At 34.3% G+C, this 18,583-nt stretch overlaps 2 protein-coding genes across 2 annotated transcripts; one reads left to right on the top strand and one right to left on the bottom strand.

Moving 5' to 3' along the window:
- The first annotated feature begins 9,728 nt into the window (after positions 1 to 9,728).
- LOC122585200 (O-glucosyltransferase rumi homolog) lies at positions 9,729 to 16,310 on the top strand. Its single transcript, XM_043757310.1, has 6 exons — positions 9,729 to 10,157; positions 12,786 to 13,513; positions 13,608 to 13,800; positions 14,747 to 14,811; positions 14,899 to 15,109; positions 15,734 to 16,310. The coding sequence occupies exons 1-6, from the start codon at positions 9,924 to 9,926 to the stop codon at positions 16,094 to 16,096; spliced, it is 1,794 nt and encodes a 597-aa protein (XP_043613245.1). The 5' UTR covers positions 9,729 to 9,923; the 3' UTR covers positions 16,097 to 16,310.
- Positions 16,311 to 16,813: 503 nt separating this feature from the next.
- Positions 16,814 to 18,047, bottom strand: LOC122584779 (actin-depolymerizing factor 7). Its single transcript, XM_043756838.1, has 3 exons — positions 17,939 to 18,047; positions 17,349 to 17,608; positions 16,814 to 17,230 (listed from the first exon to the last, which is right to left on the bottom strand). The coding sequence occupies exons 1-3, from the start codon at positions 17,939 to 17,941 to the stop codon at positions 17,080 to 17,082; spliced, it is 414 nt and encodes a 137-aa protein (XP_043612773.1). The 5' UTR covers positions 17,942 to 18,047; the 3' UTR covers positions 16,814 to 17,079.
- Between the last annotated feature and the right edge of the window lie 536 nt (positions 18,048 to 18,583).

Raw genomic sequence — 18,583 nt, 5'->3', positions numbered from 1 at the left:
AAAATTTTTGTTATCTTGTATATTTGTTAATTATAAAGATTATTATTCTTTTATGTGAAAATACTCTGATAGAATGATTTTGTATTTATATAATTTTGAATGTTTTAGAAGAGAAAGATGAATGATGGATTGAAAAATTCATTTGGTTGTTGGAATCTGAGTAAGGAGATGAAAAAGAAGATGAAGAAAAATTTGTTGTTAGAAATTAATAAACTCCAAAAGTAGTGTGTGTTTGTGTGCTGGTGATGATGGGGAATGGGGATAGAGACTAGGGAAAGTGACAAAGAAATAAGTCAGATAAAGAATGAAGGACCACCCTAGGAGGGGTGCAAATAAATCCAGACAAAAATAATTACTAACAACTAACATTCATTTTGAACGGCAACTTAAGAATACATTACTAATAAAAAACCATCTACTGAAATACCAGCAGGCTAAAAAGATACATCACAATCTAGAATTGCAATATGATACAAAAATGTAGACTCGTCTCATGATCTTAATAAAACTCGTGTCAATTACAAATCAAGATAGAAAAAAAAACCTCACCAACAAATGTCATGCCACTAGTTTTCACTTCGTTACGTTTGTGATATGATCCCAACCAGGCTTTTGTTAGAATATGAACACATAAATAACCATATAATCACGAGTTAGCGCAACGGAAGAAATCGAAACATATATGCAATCAAATTAATTAACAAAAACTAGAATTGAGTCGTGTACCTTATGCAAGCTCCAATAAAAATAATAATAACAAGATTATTATTAATGCTTAGGGTTTAAAGCAAAACCCCTCTACGATCGCACACTAGACACCCCGAATAACGTATGCTAGTACTCGATCACAAACCAAACAACCTTTTGCTTGAACCTTAAACTTCAAAGTCGAAACCCCTCAAAGAAGAAGGAATTTCGGCCACTTCAAAGCAAGGAAGAAAAAGGGGAGAATTTGCTTATGTGAAAAAGTATATGAAAAACCAAGAATTAAGCCTCTATTTATAGGGCTTAATTAGGGTTAACATAACTTGGAAAATAAGCCACATCAAGGCCTTCCTAGCCTTTGAAGTTGACGGGGCCCCCATCCATTTAGGGTCCAAAATCCATTTTTCAATTTTCACTTTTTAATCCTCCTCTTTAACTAATTAAATATAATTAACCCTCAATTATGTTTAATTAATCATTTCGTGATCAAACTAATTAATATATTACTTTAATATATCAATTAATATTATCGAGTTACCGTGTCATTTCGTGTGACCCCGTAGGCTTAAATTATTCCCGGACATGCGATTTATAATAAAATGATCACACTACAACAGCTTTAAGGGAAACAAACACAAAGAGACCTGCACCAAAAGATAAAAACAATCCAGGAAAGCCACATATACAAAGAAAAATGTCCTAGCGGTAGCATATCGTTTTGTAAAAAATCAACTTAGAATTATGTTGACAACAACCACTTTAGCTCATTTTCTATAATGATTGTATTTCGTTCTTTTTTTGTTGCGTTTCAACCAGTGGGGTTTAATTTTGCTTTCAAGTTTCAACCGTGTGTTTAAACCAATAAAAATGTAAAATGATCACCATATTGAAGAAATAGTTTTCTTAGACTATTTGTAACTGTTCACCTCTTTACCTACACTTTTCTTTTGCCACATCAACATCACCTTCTTACATTTTTCACCTTTTCTTTTTCTCCTTAACTATTCACTTTCAAATTAGTACCTCATAATACCCCATTATACCCAATAATACCCCATAAGGGGCAAGGATGTAGTCGGCTAGTTTCATCCTCAAAAACCATCGTCAAGAATCGGCTAATCGGCTATACTACAGAACATGGCTCGGCAAGTTTGGCAAGTTTCATCGGCTAGTTTTGGCCGATGCAAGTGAACATTGGGGTTGAACTTTTGAACGTTGGGAGCGTGTGTTTTTTTTGTTTTTTTGGTCAAAGTGACCGTTTTTTAAAAAAAATTTACAAAACTTACCCCTATCCTTATTTACTATATATACAACACAATATACTTTCATTTTCACTACTAAAAATTTAACTTACTCTCTATATATCTCATCTCTTTCACATATATTCTTCAAAATGATTCCCACTAAAAAATCATCCAAAACATACCGAGCACCAAGAAATCAACTCCCGTTTCAATTTCCTCGAACCGTCAATCAACAATACGATTTCGGCGGTTTTTCAAATCAAAACAACGATTGCGGCGGTTCTTCTAGCCAATATCAAAACGAAACACAAAACCTCGACCACGACTTCTCTCAATTGTTAATCGATAGGTTCCCTATGCAAATCGACACATGCCGCTGTGAACTTCCTTCCCAACCCACTCAACCCACGATCACTTTTCTTAAAGACGATGATGATGTCCAAGCGCAACCCGACGAGTCGTATGACGATGTGCGCAACACCTCTAGCGAGGAGGTGGAGGCGCCACCTCCACCCGGTCGTAGAAAGACGAAAAAAACCGCCTCAATGAGAGCACTCCCGATCGCGTATAGTGGCGACGATGAAGAATTGTTGGCCCGAACTTATTTTCATATCTCTACGGATCCCGCCACCGGCGATCAACAAAGATATGAATCCTTTTGGAATAGGATTCTTGAACACTACAATAGCCAACAAAAAAATCATCAATGAACCTACATCAAGTGAACACAAAGTGGAAGAAAATGCAACCACTATTGAACGAGTTTACCGGCATCTACAATCAAATGGTTAATTTTTTTTCTTATATATACTTTTGTTCTACGTTATATATATATATATATATATACTTTTGTTCTACATTATATATATATATATGTGTGTGTGTGTGTTATTTTTATGTGTTTGTAGAAACATAAATGGGCTAGCGGTGCCAATGATGAGACAATCTTGTCCGAAAGTTTGGAAGAGTGGGCGAAACGCAAAAAAAAAGGGATTCAAGCATATTAAAGCTTGGAAAGTTGTGAAGGAACATGACAAGTTCGGGTATGTTCCACCGGCGAGTGGTTTTGGTACTACTCCTACTTCGACTGAGCCTACTACTCCTATGGTCAGCACTCTTCGCACCGAAGATACTAGCGGGAGTGAGAAAAGGGCTCAAACCGATGAGTCTTCAAGCCATCACACTCGAGTTCTCGATTTAAATGAGGACTCGATGCCCTCATTTGCTCGCAAATCACGTACTAAGGCCATGAGTTCGGCCAAAAGCAAAGAAGGCTTGCTTGGTTCGGCTTAAGAGTATATGGAGGTGAGTATTTTACACAAAGAAGAAGAGAGGCTCAACCGCCAAAGGAGGATGGCCGCCACCGTTGAACGTGAGAACCTTGCTCGGGAGTTGTTACAATCCCTACTTGACTTTCAACGCCAAAAGACGATGGAACTAGACCTCCAAATCTTTGGCGCACCTCACGATCACTTGCTCGAGCCCATGCGTAGCATACAAGTGCAACGCAAACGCGACATCGCGAAAAAATACGGGTGGCCATGTGATAATTTGTTTTAGTTTGTTATTTATTTTCTAGTTGTATTGTGTTTTTATTCCTAGTTTTAATTTGTATTTGTATTGTATTTTTAAATTTAATGAAACTTTAGGGTGTGTTTTGTAAGTTTTTTAAATTGGCAACTTTTGGCACTATACCGACAAATTTGACAAGTTTTCGGCTAGTATTAACAAAGTTTTGGCTATCACACTTGGCATCTTCTTATTGGTTTAAATTTAGTCAAATTATTGACACTAAACTCTTGTCCCTAATATAACCAATCAAAATAAAACAAAACATAACAAAATAATTGACACAAAATAAATGGACACAACTATTTTCTGTTTCATCTAAGTGAAACATATCACCTATCTCATTCACCATTTTATTTCACCTATAGCCTTTAACCATTTACTTACATGGTCTTAGTGTTGGATGAAACGACATGGCAATGGACCTGTCACCAGACTATGGCCCAAGTTTATCCAGGAATGCCATATGGCCCAGGATTAAAATAACAGGCTTGCTATATTTAAGCCCACTCTTGATAACTCTGATCAACATCACGTATCAGTGGCTCAGTGCCACACTGCCACGTGCCACATAAATCAATGACTTGGTAACTAGTATATTACGCAACCTCCTCTCCTAAGTTGAAAAGTTTACAACACTCTCAAGAATAAATATGATGAACTTGACTTAAATCCTTGGTATACACACATTTCAAAGACACGGCATTATGATCGGCTAGTAAATTATCAAGATTTGAGTTGCATTTTCCTGATAACTCCTTGTTCAATGATTAGAAAGAACTTGTATAACTCCTTGGGGTGTTTGGTAGAAGGGAATCATTAAAATGAAAATGTAATAGATAATGGAAATAGTGAAAAAAAGAATGAGTGTTTGGAAAGAGAATGGATTCCGTTGTTTTGTACCTACAGAGAATGAATATATATATATAAAAAATAAAATTTTAAATAATAATACATTTATTACATATAACATCTTCAAACAAAAAAAAAAAATTTTTTCCATTCTCACCCATTCTCTACAATTTGTTCTCATTCTCTTTCTTCGTCGCAAACAAACAAGAGAAGTATTTCTCATTCCCTTTCTCCCCTTTACATTCCATCATACCAATCATGGATATGAATCCCGATATGTACAATCAAATGGTCATAAAATATCCTAGTCAGACTCCGTACATTTGAGTATAAAAAAAAACTTAACTTTCTATATATATATCTTTTATTATATTAAAACATAGTTGTTCTAATAATTTATTAACCAATCACAATTGTTGATTTCTTAATGTTGACTTTCGTTTTCATTTTTGACTTTAATTTATACTTTTTTGTTTTCTATCACAAATTTACACTTCTTACCCACTAATTTTAATATAATAAATAAATAATAATAATTAATATATATCCGATAGAATAATAACTAATATTTATCCAATAAAATAATAACTAATATATATCCAATAATATGTTCTATCATATATATATATATATATATATATAATTAATTATAAATAAATAAATTAAATTTAATGTAAATATATTAAGATTTAAATAGTAATTATACTATTTAATTTTAATCTTTATTTATAATACTTATTAAAGAAAATACCCCCCATGTTGAAAGTTACATGGGGGAAAATGTCTAAAATGTTCTTCCATGTAATATTTTCATCTACCACCCTTAAGATATGTAATATTTTTACTTAGCACTAAAATATTTTTACTTACGCTACCCTTAACATTAATGATTAAGTTATACTATCAATCCTTTATTTTTTTAAAATACCCCCATTAATAATATACATCAATCGACGTCTCATCTACCACAAATAGTTGCATTTACCACCACATCGTCGCCGCTACGACTACCGCCGCATTGCACGGGTAACGTGTTAGTATATATTAAAAGGCAAATGATCTAACCCAATTAACCAAGTCTAACTCTCAATTTCTCTAAATTAAGTTATTAAACATGTAACTAAATTATATTATTCTAAAAAAATATTTAAAAAAAATTCAAACAATATTTAATTACATATATAAATATAAACCTTTATATTTATCTCTTTTGCCACTCTCGGTCGATTTCCAATATGATATTTATAGAATAATAAATGTTTTTTATTAGGGCTACAACAAACAAAGAAAACCAAAACAATTCTTTGCGTAGCTTTTACCCCATTCGAACAACACAAAAAGAAGGTTTTGAGTCGGATATGCCACAAACATAGGATAACAGAAGCAAATATAAAGGAACCTGCTACACCCTCCAGTATTGATATGATTAGCATTCAGTATTTACATTTAAATATTTCAATTCATTTTTAAGTATATTTTTACATTTAACGTATAATTACTTTTTTTGTTACATAAACTACTTTTTATATTGATAATGTTATAAAATCCGTGTATTTGACATGAGTCTAAAATCTAGTTAGTCATATACAACATATAATAGTATTTAATAATGTATAAAAACCAAGTAATAATATAAAATATATTATTGTATAAGACTAGATATTTATTTTAATAATATACTTACAGTAGGCTCACAAGTTATTTAAGGATAGTAAAATGGTATTATATATTTATTTATATTCACACAATAGGTTATAGATGTATCTTGTTTGACTAAAGAAGATAATTAATGGAGAGGGGATACCTTTACGGGCAGGATTAAAATCATCTAAAGTTATTGTTAACTTTATAGGTGAAGTTGAGAGAATCTTGACCTTTGGATTAAAATTAAAGGTTAAGATTTAAAGTTGATATATGAATCTTGACTCTTGATTTTAATCCAAAGGTCAAAATCATCAACTTCACCTATAAAGTTAACAATAACTTTAGAGGATCTCAATCCTTACGGGCACGTACCCAACTTGAAACGGGTCAGAAGTACAGTATGTGCACTTTGTTTGGACACCTGGCCCGATTAGTTTTGTAGTAGTTGCCTACGTATGTATTTGTTCAAATTTATTATTAGTTATCTAGGTGCAAGTTATTTTAGCATCACTTATTATAGGACATGTGTTTTTTGTAATTTACACACCACCATGATCATCTCTGACCACCACCGTGATCATCTCCAACCACCACCATGATCATCTCCGACCACCACCATGATTTTCCGGCCACCGCTTCGCCGGAAAATCATGTGTAAGTTAACTTACACACCTACACATGTGTAAGTTAACTTACACATGATTTTTCGGTGGACCCGTCGCCGGAAAGTCTTAGTGTTTTTACAAAAAATTCTTGTATATCGTAGTAGATGATGGTGGTGGTTTGTAAGTTACAAAAACACATGTCTTAATTGGTCCTAAAATAAGAGGTGATCCTAAAATAACCCACCTATACTCTTTTATAAAAGAAACGAAAACATTCTCCTTTCAATTTAAGAATTTGATATGTCTAATTTACTCTCTATCTTAATACATCCTTATTTTCATTTTATATACTGTGATTAAAATGCCCTTAAAAAATTTAGTCTCTATCTCACTCTCACGCAGAAACACATAACAAAAACCCTAACTCAAAATTCGTCCCCCCTCCCCCTTTCACATCTCATCGTAAAAATTCATCACATCGTTAATAATCACACCGCCACCGCTGCTGTTACCGTTGTTGCATTGCGCGGACACCAATCTAGTTAAAAGAAATGAGACTTGGTGGATAGGAAGGTGAAATGGATAGGAATTGTTTTAATATTAAGTTACTCTATCAGTCTTTTATGTTATAGAATATCACTTCTACTTCGTTTAAATCAAACGCTTTTACATCAATTACCTATACCATTTGACGTCATCACCATCATCACCAATCGTCGCCGCATCACACAATGCCACCATCGTCGTCGAATTACGAGTTAAAGAAATCTTAATTAAAATTTAGCATGGTATCTTCGTAATGCACCGACAATGGTAGCGTATGACTTTATCAACGAATACATTAGCGATGATGTTGAAAAGATTCTATTTAGTATGTTTTATTTTTAAGTATGAGGTAACTTTTTTTTAATTTTGTACTTTGGTGTCTTTTATTTTACTTTTATTTGTAATGTTTTTAATTAATTATGTAATGAATATATATTTTATTTAGTTTTAGTTTTTACATATTTATATAAACAAAAAACCAATTTCAAAGTTAAACATAAAAGTGTATAATAAAGAAAAAGAAAATTTTTTTATATAAAAGCATTGTTTCAGCCAAAAATAGGAGAAACCACATACTCCACATACTGACTCGATTAACACATGACAAGAGATGCTCATATGACTTTACGAGGGACATTATAAAACCTTACTTCTTATAGTAACTAGTTAGAAAATTTAGAAAAATAATTAATCCTTCTAAAAAAACTTAAAATTCTCTAAAAACCCTTAAAGCATGACAAGTGTAATACATTTATTCTCTTTCCTAATCTCTTTCTTTGATTTTTCTATGTGACATGAACTTGTGATTAGGAGGATTTTTAAATCATTTTATTAGGTGGAACAATCATTTTTCAAAATTTTAATATTTGGATTAAAATTAAAAAAAAAGTAATGAGGAAACCTTAGCCCTGGTATCACAATTGGATACCCATCGACTCACCCCGTATGAGTCATATGATGCATGTACAATATCTCCATCCTAATCCCCACATAATCTAGGCATCCCAAAAGATCAAACCTGCGTATTTAAACTTTACATGTGAGTCTAAGCTTTATTGGTAACTGGTACCTTAAAGAAATTTTTTTTTGTGCCAAGTGGAGATTAAACCTGAGACCTTAAAGTCACCAAGTGTTTCTCACCACTAGGCTAACTACTTGTTGTTGATTAAAATAGACAATTAACATAACTTTTTACTTTTTTTTTTCTTTCCTTTTGTTTTGAAAATGAAAGAGAAGTAATTTGATTCCCTATTTAGAAGACTACAAGGACAAAAACCTGGAATCAAAGCTATATATTTTCCAAAGGGATTAGTGTCTGGCGATATAATGAACTATTTCCGATTGTTTATGTTATGCAATGATCTACTCAGGTGTCTATGCAATGTAATGAACTCGGTATTTCAGTCTAAGCAATGCAACGAGTGACCTGCTGAATAGGTAGTCGGTTGCCCACTTAAATTAAATGTTATGTGGCATGCCTAGCATTGCTTACATGGATTAAAACATTAATACTTAATTACGAAATATACATCAGCTCTATATAACTCCCTTCCATCGATCTACTAACCAAAAACACGTCGGCCATCACGGATATCATTCGCAGGACATCACCACCATAACACTCGCTTGCCAGCACCACCTCGCTACACCACCAGCCATCTCGAAATCGATGTTTAATTACATACCCAAAACCCAACCTCCACCACTCTCGCATAGCATGGGTGGATGTTTCAACAATGATGGTTGTAAGTGATGGCTTGAATGGCGGCGATAGTTCTTGAATCTTGATGGTGATTTTGTTATTTTTCCGACAAGCCACACGGTGATGTGTCTTGAATCTTGATGGCAGTGACGGTAGCTTCCATGGCGACGATAATGGCTTCAGTTAGTTTCTTGTGAATATGAATCAGTTAGTTTCTTGTGAATATGAATCTTAGATATCCCAATGTTCAATCTTAATTTGTTGGATTTACAATATTTCTTTTGTTAATTTTGTTGTTAATGATATTTGTGCTCAAAATAGATGGCTAGGTGGATAACTTTTAGTTTTTTAGTCGGGTTATGCGGATGATAAAGAGAAAAGAAGATCGGTAGATATATAGAAACAAAAATATGAAATACTATAATTTATCTAGACGAAACATCAAATTGGTAGAATTAATTTTTGTCCGGAAGATGTTATGGATTTTGTGGGCGTACACTCGAAACTATTGTGTTGCCGGAAGTTGGTCGGAAATTTGCCGGAGAAGAAGACCGAAGACTGAAATTCACATGAAGTCTACAAAATGTAATGAACTATGGCTTAATTGTTTATTGTATGTAACATACGTGACACCAACTTATTATGCATATGCAATTACCCGGTAGCTTGCATTACTTAAACAGAATAAAAAGTTTCATTACATTACATAGACACACGAATAAATCATTGCATAACATAAACAATCCAATCCAGAATAGTTTATTACATCATCATATACTAATCCCTTTTCCAAAACCCTTCCATTTACCTTTCTTTTTAAGTAAACAAAATAATACAAAGTACTGTACTTTCTTTCTGTATTCATTATAGAAACAGTACACACTAATTTTCTTTTCATTTTCCATAAAAAATCATCCCATCCAATATCACTACCAAAATCACGTATTGTAGTGTTAACAGATTCAGAACACTATTGTTAGATAGATATACATATACATATTAGTCAGTTAGTAAATTTAGTTAAGCTAAATATATATATAAAAGAAAGAAAGAAAGATGCAGCATGATAATTGGTATGACGAAGAAAGTAGTTTGGGATGGAGATCTAAAAGATTGTTTATATATAGATATATATCCGACACGATCTGGCTTCCGTTACTTTCAGGCCTTACCACCGCAACTTCTAGATCCTCTGTTCGTCTTATGTTTTTCCTCATTTTTGTGTTTTTCGGTTTGTTTCTTTCCACGCGCTTGCTTGATTCTACTACTACTGCCTCCTCCTCTGCAACTGTAAGTCCTCTTCTTCTTCTTTTTCCACTTTTCAAAATTCTTTTTTTCAATTTTGTTAGATATATTGTTTTTATTTTTGTTGACGAAACGGTAGCGTATTGATGAAACGACGACGTAGTAATGGAATTGAGAGACTCGCATAGGGAATTTAAATAAAATTAAAAAAAAAAAAAAAACACGTCTCATACGCCGTGACTTTCGTTTTACGTACTTTAATAATTTTATTGATGGATACGAGTCAATAGGCGGGGGTCCCACATTTGATGTCGGTATAGTGATAAACTGATAATTCACTTGACCTGCTACTTTGTCTCATTGAATTTGTGTTATGTAATAATAAAAATTTAATGGATATGCTTGCTTACTAGTACATATATTTGAATTTAGTCATATATGGAATTTGGTATCATCTTCTGTATTCTAACAATTGTTGGCTATATAATTATATATAGCATAAAGTCTATATTAGGAATATATATATAATTTAGATAGAATATAATGTATTACTTGATTTATAATAATAGCCTTGTGTTCTAGAAATGGACAATAAATAACATAAATATTGGCTGTAGTTAAGGTGAAATTCAAAGGCAAAGATGTTTATTATTTAAGACTAGAGTTATGCCCGCGCATCGCGTGGTGTAATGGCGGTGGTGACAATTTGTGGTGGAGCGCGGAGGTAGCGGTGGCGGGGACAACGGTGGTGAGGAGTGAGGACGGGTGGTGGTGACGGCAGTGGCGACAGCGGCGGTGGCGAGTAGTTTAGGTTATTTATGTGATGTTGGTTTGATGAATTGTTGAAACTTAAAATGAATATCGAAATTTAAGTTTAATGTTGAAACTCAAAAGGAATTTTGCTTTATAATCTACGAGAGCAAGTACCCGCGCATTGCGGCGGTGAGATGGTGAGGGTGATAGGTCATAGGAGGTGATATATATGTCACAGAGTGTCATAGCCAAATGTCTTAGCCGTACGGGCTTCGCCCTCGGATTTAAAAATTCATCGAAATTATATCGAATGACATTTTTAATGAAAGAGCATGAAATTTTAAGAACACCCATATAATTTTTATAATTTATCGATGTACGGTTTTTTAGATAAAAGATTTTGAAAGAGTTAGAGGAATAAAATGATTTATGGAGGAGAGAAAAGAAAATGATTGGTTGAGATTTGAGGAGAGAGAAAAGGTATTATAGTTATTTTAGGTAAATATAGAATAGATGGGAGAGACATTTTGGGGAAGTACTTAAAATCAATATTGAAAATTTAAGTTCGATGTTGAAAATTTAGAGGCTTTTTGCTTTATAATATAAGTATAGATATCTATATCTAAATCTATACTTTTATATAAAGTAAACTACCCCTCCCTCATTAAGTAATTAAGATTTTAAAATGACCATATTACCCCTCTTCTTTATTCACTAATTTAAACATATTCATTTATTTACCTATAATACCCTTAATGAAATAAATTACAATATAGATTCTCCAACCCTTAAAAAACTATATTAACCCCTCTTACATCAATTAATTTACATTCACCACCACGCCACCACTACCGTCACTGCCGTACATCGCCACCACTGGAACCGTCGCCACACCTTCGTCGCTACTACCATCACCGCCGTATCGCGCGAGCATCCGTCTATATCATTTAAGATTTACCTTTTGAAAAATTCTTCTTTGGTTCATATGCAATGAGCCGCATATTAGATTTTCCCATAAATGAATAACTAATATTCTTATAGTAGGAGTATAACATAAAAATGTATGTATATTAAAGTAACATTCCTTTTTTTTTAAAGGCAAATTTGGGCTCCCCTATCTTTATTCTCGGAAGCACCAAGATTTGGACCTAAGACCTCAAGGTCTCAAGTTTCCCCTAATACCAATCCATCTATTGATGGTTGGTAGCCACCATTCTTTTTAAGTGTAATTTCTGATTAAGCGGGGTTACAAGATTAATAAATAACAAATCATATGTGCCCCTACTAACTGGTACGCGGAGAGAAGTTAAATCATGTAACACTATAGTTAAAAGAAGATGGGACAAGATTTTTACACATGGCCTCTGCGTTTATGTTGCATGTCCCCCTTCACTAGGGTTAGAAACTTAAGGTTTTCCTATGCATAAGTAGGTACTTTCATTCATATGTAAGCTCGGGAAAACCACAGATTAGGCAACCAAATCAATTAGAATAATACATAGCTTAGTTAGCAATTTAAAGTAATGGTACCTTATATTGAATATGCATATTAGTCGGGTACTTGTGTCGTTTTTCCTATATATCAAGTATCCACATTCATAGTATTGGTGTGCATATAAAGTTCCGTACTTTTGTAGCTTTTAGATTACTTAATGTGTGGTGGTCTAGCTGTAAAAACTTGGTCTCTAAAGGTGAAATCGTAAAAACTCGAAGCCCCGATCTCAAAGCCTCGGAACAAAAAAAAACATATCCTTTTGTGGCCACGGAGGTCACCCATGATGAGTCTTGGCTACCCGCAAAGCAAGTGGTCGCTCTGGGGTTAGTCAGCCAGCATAGCGGGTTGGATACCTAGGTTAATCTGTTTGATCTGCTGCTTTTGGCCTAATCTTAGTGTGTTTCTTTTTTTATTTTTTTTTGCAGTCAATAACTAGAAATCCCCCTGGAAGTTCCGTGCTAACTACTAATACATTGCAAGTTGAACCTAAAGTAATTTCTGAAACAACTCCTAAGGAACAAAACATTGAATCATTACACGATAAACCTGACATAACTCCAGTAATTTCTGAAAAGACACCTGAGGAACAAAACACCCAAACTGTACACAGTGAACCTGACATAACTCAAGTTATTTCCAAAAGTCCTCCCAAGAAGATAGAAATTCCACTAAAATGCTCGTCGGATAATCTCACTAAAACATGCCCGGCTGACTACTACCCAAAAAGATTCAATTTACAAGATCTTGAATACACATCAGAGCAGCCACTGGAGTGCCCAGAGTACTTTCGTTGGATCCATGAAGATCTAAAACCATGGAGAGAAACCGGGATCACAGAAGAGATGGTGTTAAGGGCAAAAAGAACAGCCAATTTTCGTCTAGTGATATTGAATGGGCGGGCTTATGTAGAGATATATCAGAAGTCGTTTCAGTCTAGAGATACTTTCACTCTTTGGGGGATTTTGCAGTTGTTAAGAAAGTACCCTGGGAAGGTTCCAGACTTGGACCTTATGTTTGATTGTGTTGACTGGCCCGTTATCATGAAGAAGTATTATCGCGGGCCTAATGCCGTTGCTCCACCACCATTGTTTCGTTACTGTAGGGATGATTCCACTCTGGACATTGTTTTCCCAGATTGGTCTTTTTGGGGGTGGTAAGTGACCAAATGTTCTGCTTTTTAACCAGTTTGTTCTGATGCAACTTTAAACAGTCTCTATATGCAATTTCTAAAATCAATTTTTTTACAGGCCGGAAATTAATATAAAACCATGGGGATCTTTGTTGAAGGACCTAGAGGAGGGAAACAGAAGGAGTAGATGGGTTGATAGGGAACCACATGCTTACTGGAAGGGGAATCCAGTTGTTGCTGAAACCCGAATGGACCTTCTTAAATGCAATGTCTCTGAGAAGGAAGACTGGAATGCCCGTGTCTATGCCCAGGTAAATATGTTGGTAGCTCCCGATTAAATCTTCTTGTTGATCATTAGTTTAAGGTGGCAGATTTGAGTGCAACAGGCAGCTTATGCAATGAGTTTGGGTTAAAGCTGGTAATATGTGTTTTCATGGGTTAAAATATGCATGTGTAGGATTGGTTTGTGATACGAACCCATCCCATAATAGGCTTGCATCATGCTATAAGCTAAGTGTAGAACTCACTCCCAAAAGCTAGCTCAAAGGAGGAGGGGACACCTAGGCTTATAAACCACCAACCAATCCCATACTTGGCCGATGTGGGATCATATCAATACCCCTTTGAAGAGCCAACGTCCTCGTTGGTCACAGACTCACGGCTATGTTGGTCACGGTTGGCACTTCCTGTGCATTACTTTGAGTTATTAGTATATAGTAAGTGGCAAAGATACATTCTATTTGTACAAAATATATTACTTAAATAATCTTACATGTTTGATAAAAATGATATTGAAGGTTTAATGCATTTAAAATCATTCTTGGTGACTTTTGATGCATTGAATCCCTTTGATCCATTTTATGCTGAGCTAATATTTTGTACCCGTCAAAGAGGAAACATTAGCTGAATGACCACCCATTCATAAGCCAATGGCTCACAATTGCCACCTTTGCTACAAGCCTTCCCTTACCTCTTTTTACTCTACTTTCAGCTATGTTAGCCACAAAAGAGTTACAGCTGTAGCTTACGAAAGTGTTTGCATATCAACCTGGCATGTCATATACTATAAAAGACCCGCTACCCTACCCAACTCTAACTTGTTTAACCCACTACCTAAATCTACCCATCTTGCCACCTCAATGATCTATGCCCAATAGGATCCTTTGTAAGACGTACACCATACAATCACTTTTTACGTGCATAACATGAAAGCAGCTGAAAACTCCTTGACATTATACATCTGCTTATACTTTCCAGGACTGGATTAAAGAATCACAGGAAGGTTACAAGCAATCTGATTTGGCTAGCCAGTGTGTCCACAGGCAAGAGATCTATACCTGTTTGTTTATTATGTATTCATCATTTTATCATGTATTCAAATTTAATTTTTGTTTCTTATTTTCAAGCAGATATAAAATTTATATTGAGGGATCTGCGTGGTCAGTAAGTAATAAATACATTCTTGCCTGCGATTCCGTCACTTTTATTGTGAAGCCACGATACTACGATTTCTTTATGAGAGGGCTGATGCCTGTTCACCATTACTGGCCGATTAAAGAAGATGACAAGTGCAGGTCCATTAAGTTCGCAGTTGAATGGGGCAACAGCCACAAGCAAAAGGTAAATATAACAATATATTACATTAAATAATATGGTCTAATGGGCTGTGCAGGTAAAACAGCCAATGTATAGCATTGTCTTTCTGAAAATTTTACAAGACAATGAGTGTTAATAAAAACTTTATAATTAACACAATAGTGTGATCTTTTTTGGATGAATTGAGCTAAGGTGAATGAATGCATTAAAACTACACTTTTGGCAACTTTTGACACGTTTAATGTCTTTGAAATGTGCCCTTTCTAACTTTATGACTTGGTCCACTAACCAATTTGTTTAGTTTGGTATGTTGGACCTGTTAGTGGAGGTGGCAAACAAAGGTGGGTTGGGAATGGGTCAAGTGTCAAGACTAGTAATTTTCTACATGGGATTGATTGGATTGACCTGTAATACCTTTTTGTGTTCTGTAACCCATAAATTTATGATACATGTTATTTGTTTAGATTTGTCATGTACAGATGTACTTCCATCTAAAATAACCCAAAATCTACCCATTCATTGGTAAATGGGTCTAAATTGCCATTGCTAGGTCTAAATTGTTTGTTAGTATTACTTTTGAATATCTGTTTAAAACTGTCTTGCCCGATCTGTTAAGTTTATGACACTCTTTTCTTCTTGTTATTGCAGGCACAAGAGATAGGAAAAGCAGCAAGTAGTTTCATCCATGACGATTTAAAGATGGACAAAGTATATGACTACATGCTTCATCTTCTAACTGAATACTCTAAACTTCTTAAGTACAAGCCCACAATACCCGAAAAAGCAATTGAACTTTGTTCAGAATCAATGTCTTGTTCGGCACAAGGGTTCGAGAAGGAATTCATGATGGAATCCATGATCAAAGGCCCTGCAATGGTACAACCCTGCACCATGCCCCCAGCTTATGATCCTTCAGCTCTAAACTCTCTAATTAGGAGGAAAAAGAACTCCGTACTGCAAGTTGAAAAATGGGAAAACGGGTATTTTGAAAACCAAAATAACAAAACTTAGTTTCTATACTTTTTCACATTTTGCAATTTTTTTATTTTTGTGTTGTATAATTGTATCACGAGTAGTGGTAGTAGTAGCGCAGAGTATATGGCAGAGCGTATCAGTTGGTGCTTAGTTGCCACGATCGATAAGTAAACAAAAACTTGTAATTTTACATTCAGTAGCTGCTTAGTATGAATTTATAATCTGATACACGAATAAGGTTCCTAAGTAATCTCAACAATTTCTGTACTGTCTGCTCACAATGCATATAATAATAGTCAAATTCTAGAGATCACAAGATTGTCAGTTTGGGTAATAGGTTAGGATTGAAAATTAGACTTCTCTCACTATAGTTAAAATGGTTTCGGCCAGAGTTAGGTTAACGTGTATGCTCATATATTTCGTTTAAAGTGTAGAAACTACGCTCATATAGGTTTTTTTAGCCGTTTAATAAAAGAGCACACTGTATGGGGCTTGATCACATCGACTTTAAGTCAACTGTCAAACTAAACTTTTTTTTTCCCTGTATGAAGTGATCATAGAAGACAGAAATACACATCCACACCATGAGGAAGACTTTCCCTCAAGCTGAACCTTGAAGTGATTATCACACTGTTACCTTAGTCCATCACAACGTGATCCACTCCATCGCACTCTTTGCATATAGAACCTAAATGGAATGAAAGACTCAAATTGCCAATTATATATACTAGTTTTTTACCCAATTTTGTTCAGTATTACAGAGGCACGGCCTGGATACAAATAAAGTATCCCTTTCAAGAAACAAAATCAAATTTCTTCCAGATTACAATATAAGCGCATGGTAATGTTACATTAAACTACATTGATAAATGTATATTATCGGCGAAAATAAAAGAAACCATAATGCAAAAATTAGTAATAAGACATTAAATAACAACGAATCTTGCGTTTGCAGTTGACAAACGATAAGGAAAGCTCATCAATCTCATGAAGCTTTTCGTGTAGAAGAAAGGTGATTATTAGATTGCTCGTGCTTTTACTATGTCGAGGCTCATCTCACTTGGGTCGGTTGCTTGCAGCTCAACTTGGATTCCATCCAATTCTCTCTTGAATCTGTCCTTGGAACTTGCATACACCATCTTTGCTCTCACCTTTGATGTATCCGGTGACCTGTTTTTCAAACGATATCATGCTTAATAAGAAACACACGTAAAAATGGAGCTATTCGTTTTTCTTAAACAATGTGATTAACCCGCGTAGAAAAACTTGAACAATGAATTTGTATTACCATGCAATGAAGAAAATCTTGCTTTTCTGGCAGTTCTCATCAGTTATAAAGTCAAAATCAAAGACAGCATAGCGACATTCATCGAGAGGAAGAGAATTTGTGAAATCTTCATAGCTTTCAGAGGGGCCTCCAACTTTGTCGACTATTACTTGTTGTTCTTCAATCTTGAAAATAATGAAGCGGTAGTTCCTTTTCGATTTAAGCTCCAAAAATTTCAACTTGCATTCATCGTCCACAGCCATTCCAGATGCCGCGTTCGCCTAACAAAAATCTCATCACAATAACAAACAACTATGACCCGAAAAAAAGGACTCATCATTACCACAAACACAACCAATAATTACCGTTCGTTTAAGGGGATCATGAAGAAACGGTCGTAATAAATCATTATTAACGTAAAACAAATAAGAAAACAAGTAATCTGTGACAAGATACAAATCATTATCAACGTAAAACAAATAAGAAAACATGTAACGTGTGACAAAATCATGTAAAGACACACATGACATATCATGACAAAATAAAGAAATATCATTTTTTTTTCGTGTTTCTTGCTTAAATTAAAATGTATAATTTGTAAGGATACATACCATGGTTAGTGATCAAATGGAGGATTATTATTAGATTGATAAGAAAAAATGCAATAAAGAGAAAGAAAAGAAAGTATTGGGGAAGAGAAGAGATGCTTGAAAATGGCAAGTTTTAGCTAACAAAAGATGAAAGAAATTTGCGGGGAAATTAGAGATCTTTAAGGGGGAAAAGTTAAGGTTGAAATTGTCTTTGAGCTTCTTATGCATGACCACCCATCCACTCCTATATATTCCCCCATTATTTAATTCTATTCTATGGATTATATATTATTTTTATTATCTATTTCAACATCATTTACAAAGTAACTTTGTTCTACATTTGCACATATTTATGTGTATAAAAATGATCTTGACCATTCATTAGTTTTCGATCTAAGGGCCAAATCTGATTTCCTTAATTCTCAAATTAAACGATATTCATAAAAGACCCACACTATACAAGATAAGATTAGATTTGATAGAAACAAATTATATTTGAAATGAACATATAAGATAAAATTTAAATTATGTTATTAGTGATTTTACTGTCGTTGGACATTTTTGGCTGATTATGATTTACTTACAAGTAACAAATTAATTTTGTGTGTTAAGCTTAAATATGAGATGGTAAGTTCGAAGGATCGATGTGCTTGTTACAACTAACTC

This window comes from Erigeron canadensis, chromosome 1 (assembly GCF_010389155.1).
Source record: "Erigeron canadensis isolate Cc75 chromosome 1, C_canadensis_v1, whole genome shotgun sequence".
Classification (NCBI taxonomy): Eukaryota; Viridiplantae; Streptophyta; class Magnoliopsida; order Asterales; family Asteraceae; genus Erigeron; species Erigeron canadensis.
This window is presented reverse-complemented; position numbering and strand designations above follow the sequence as displayed.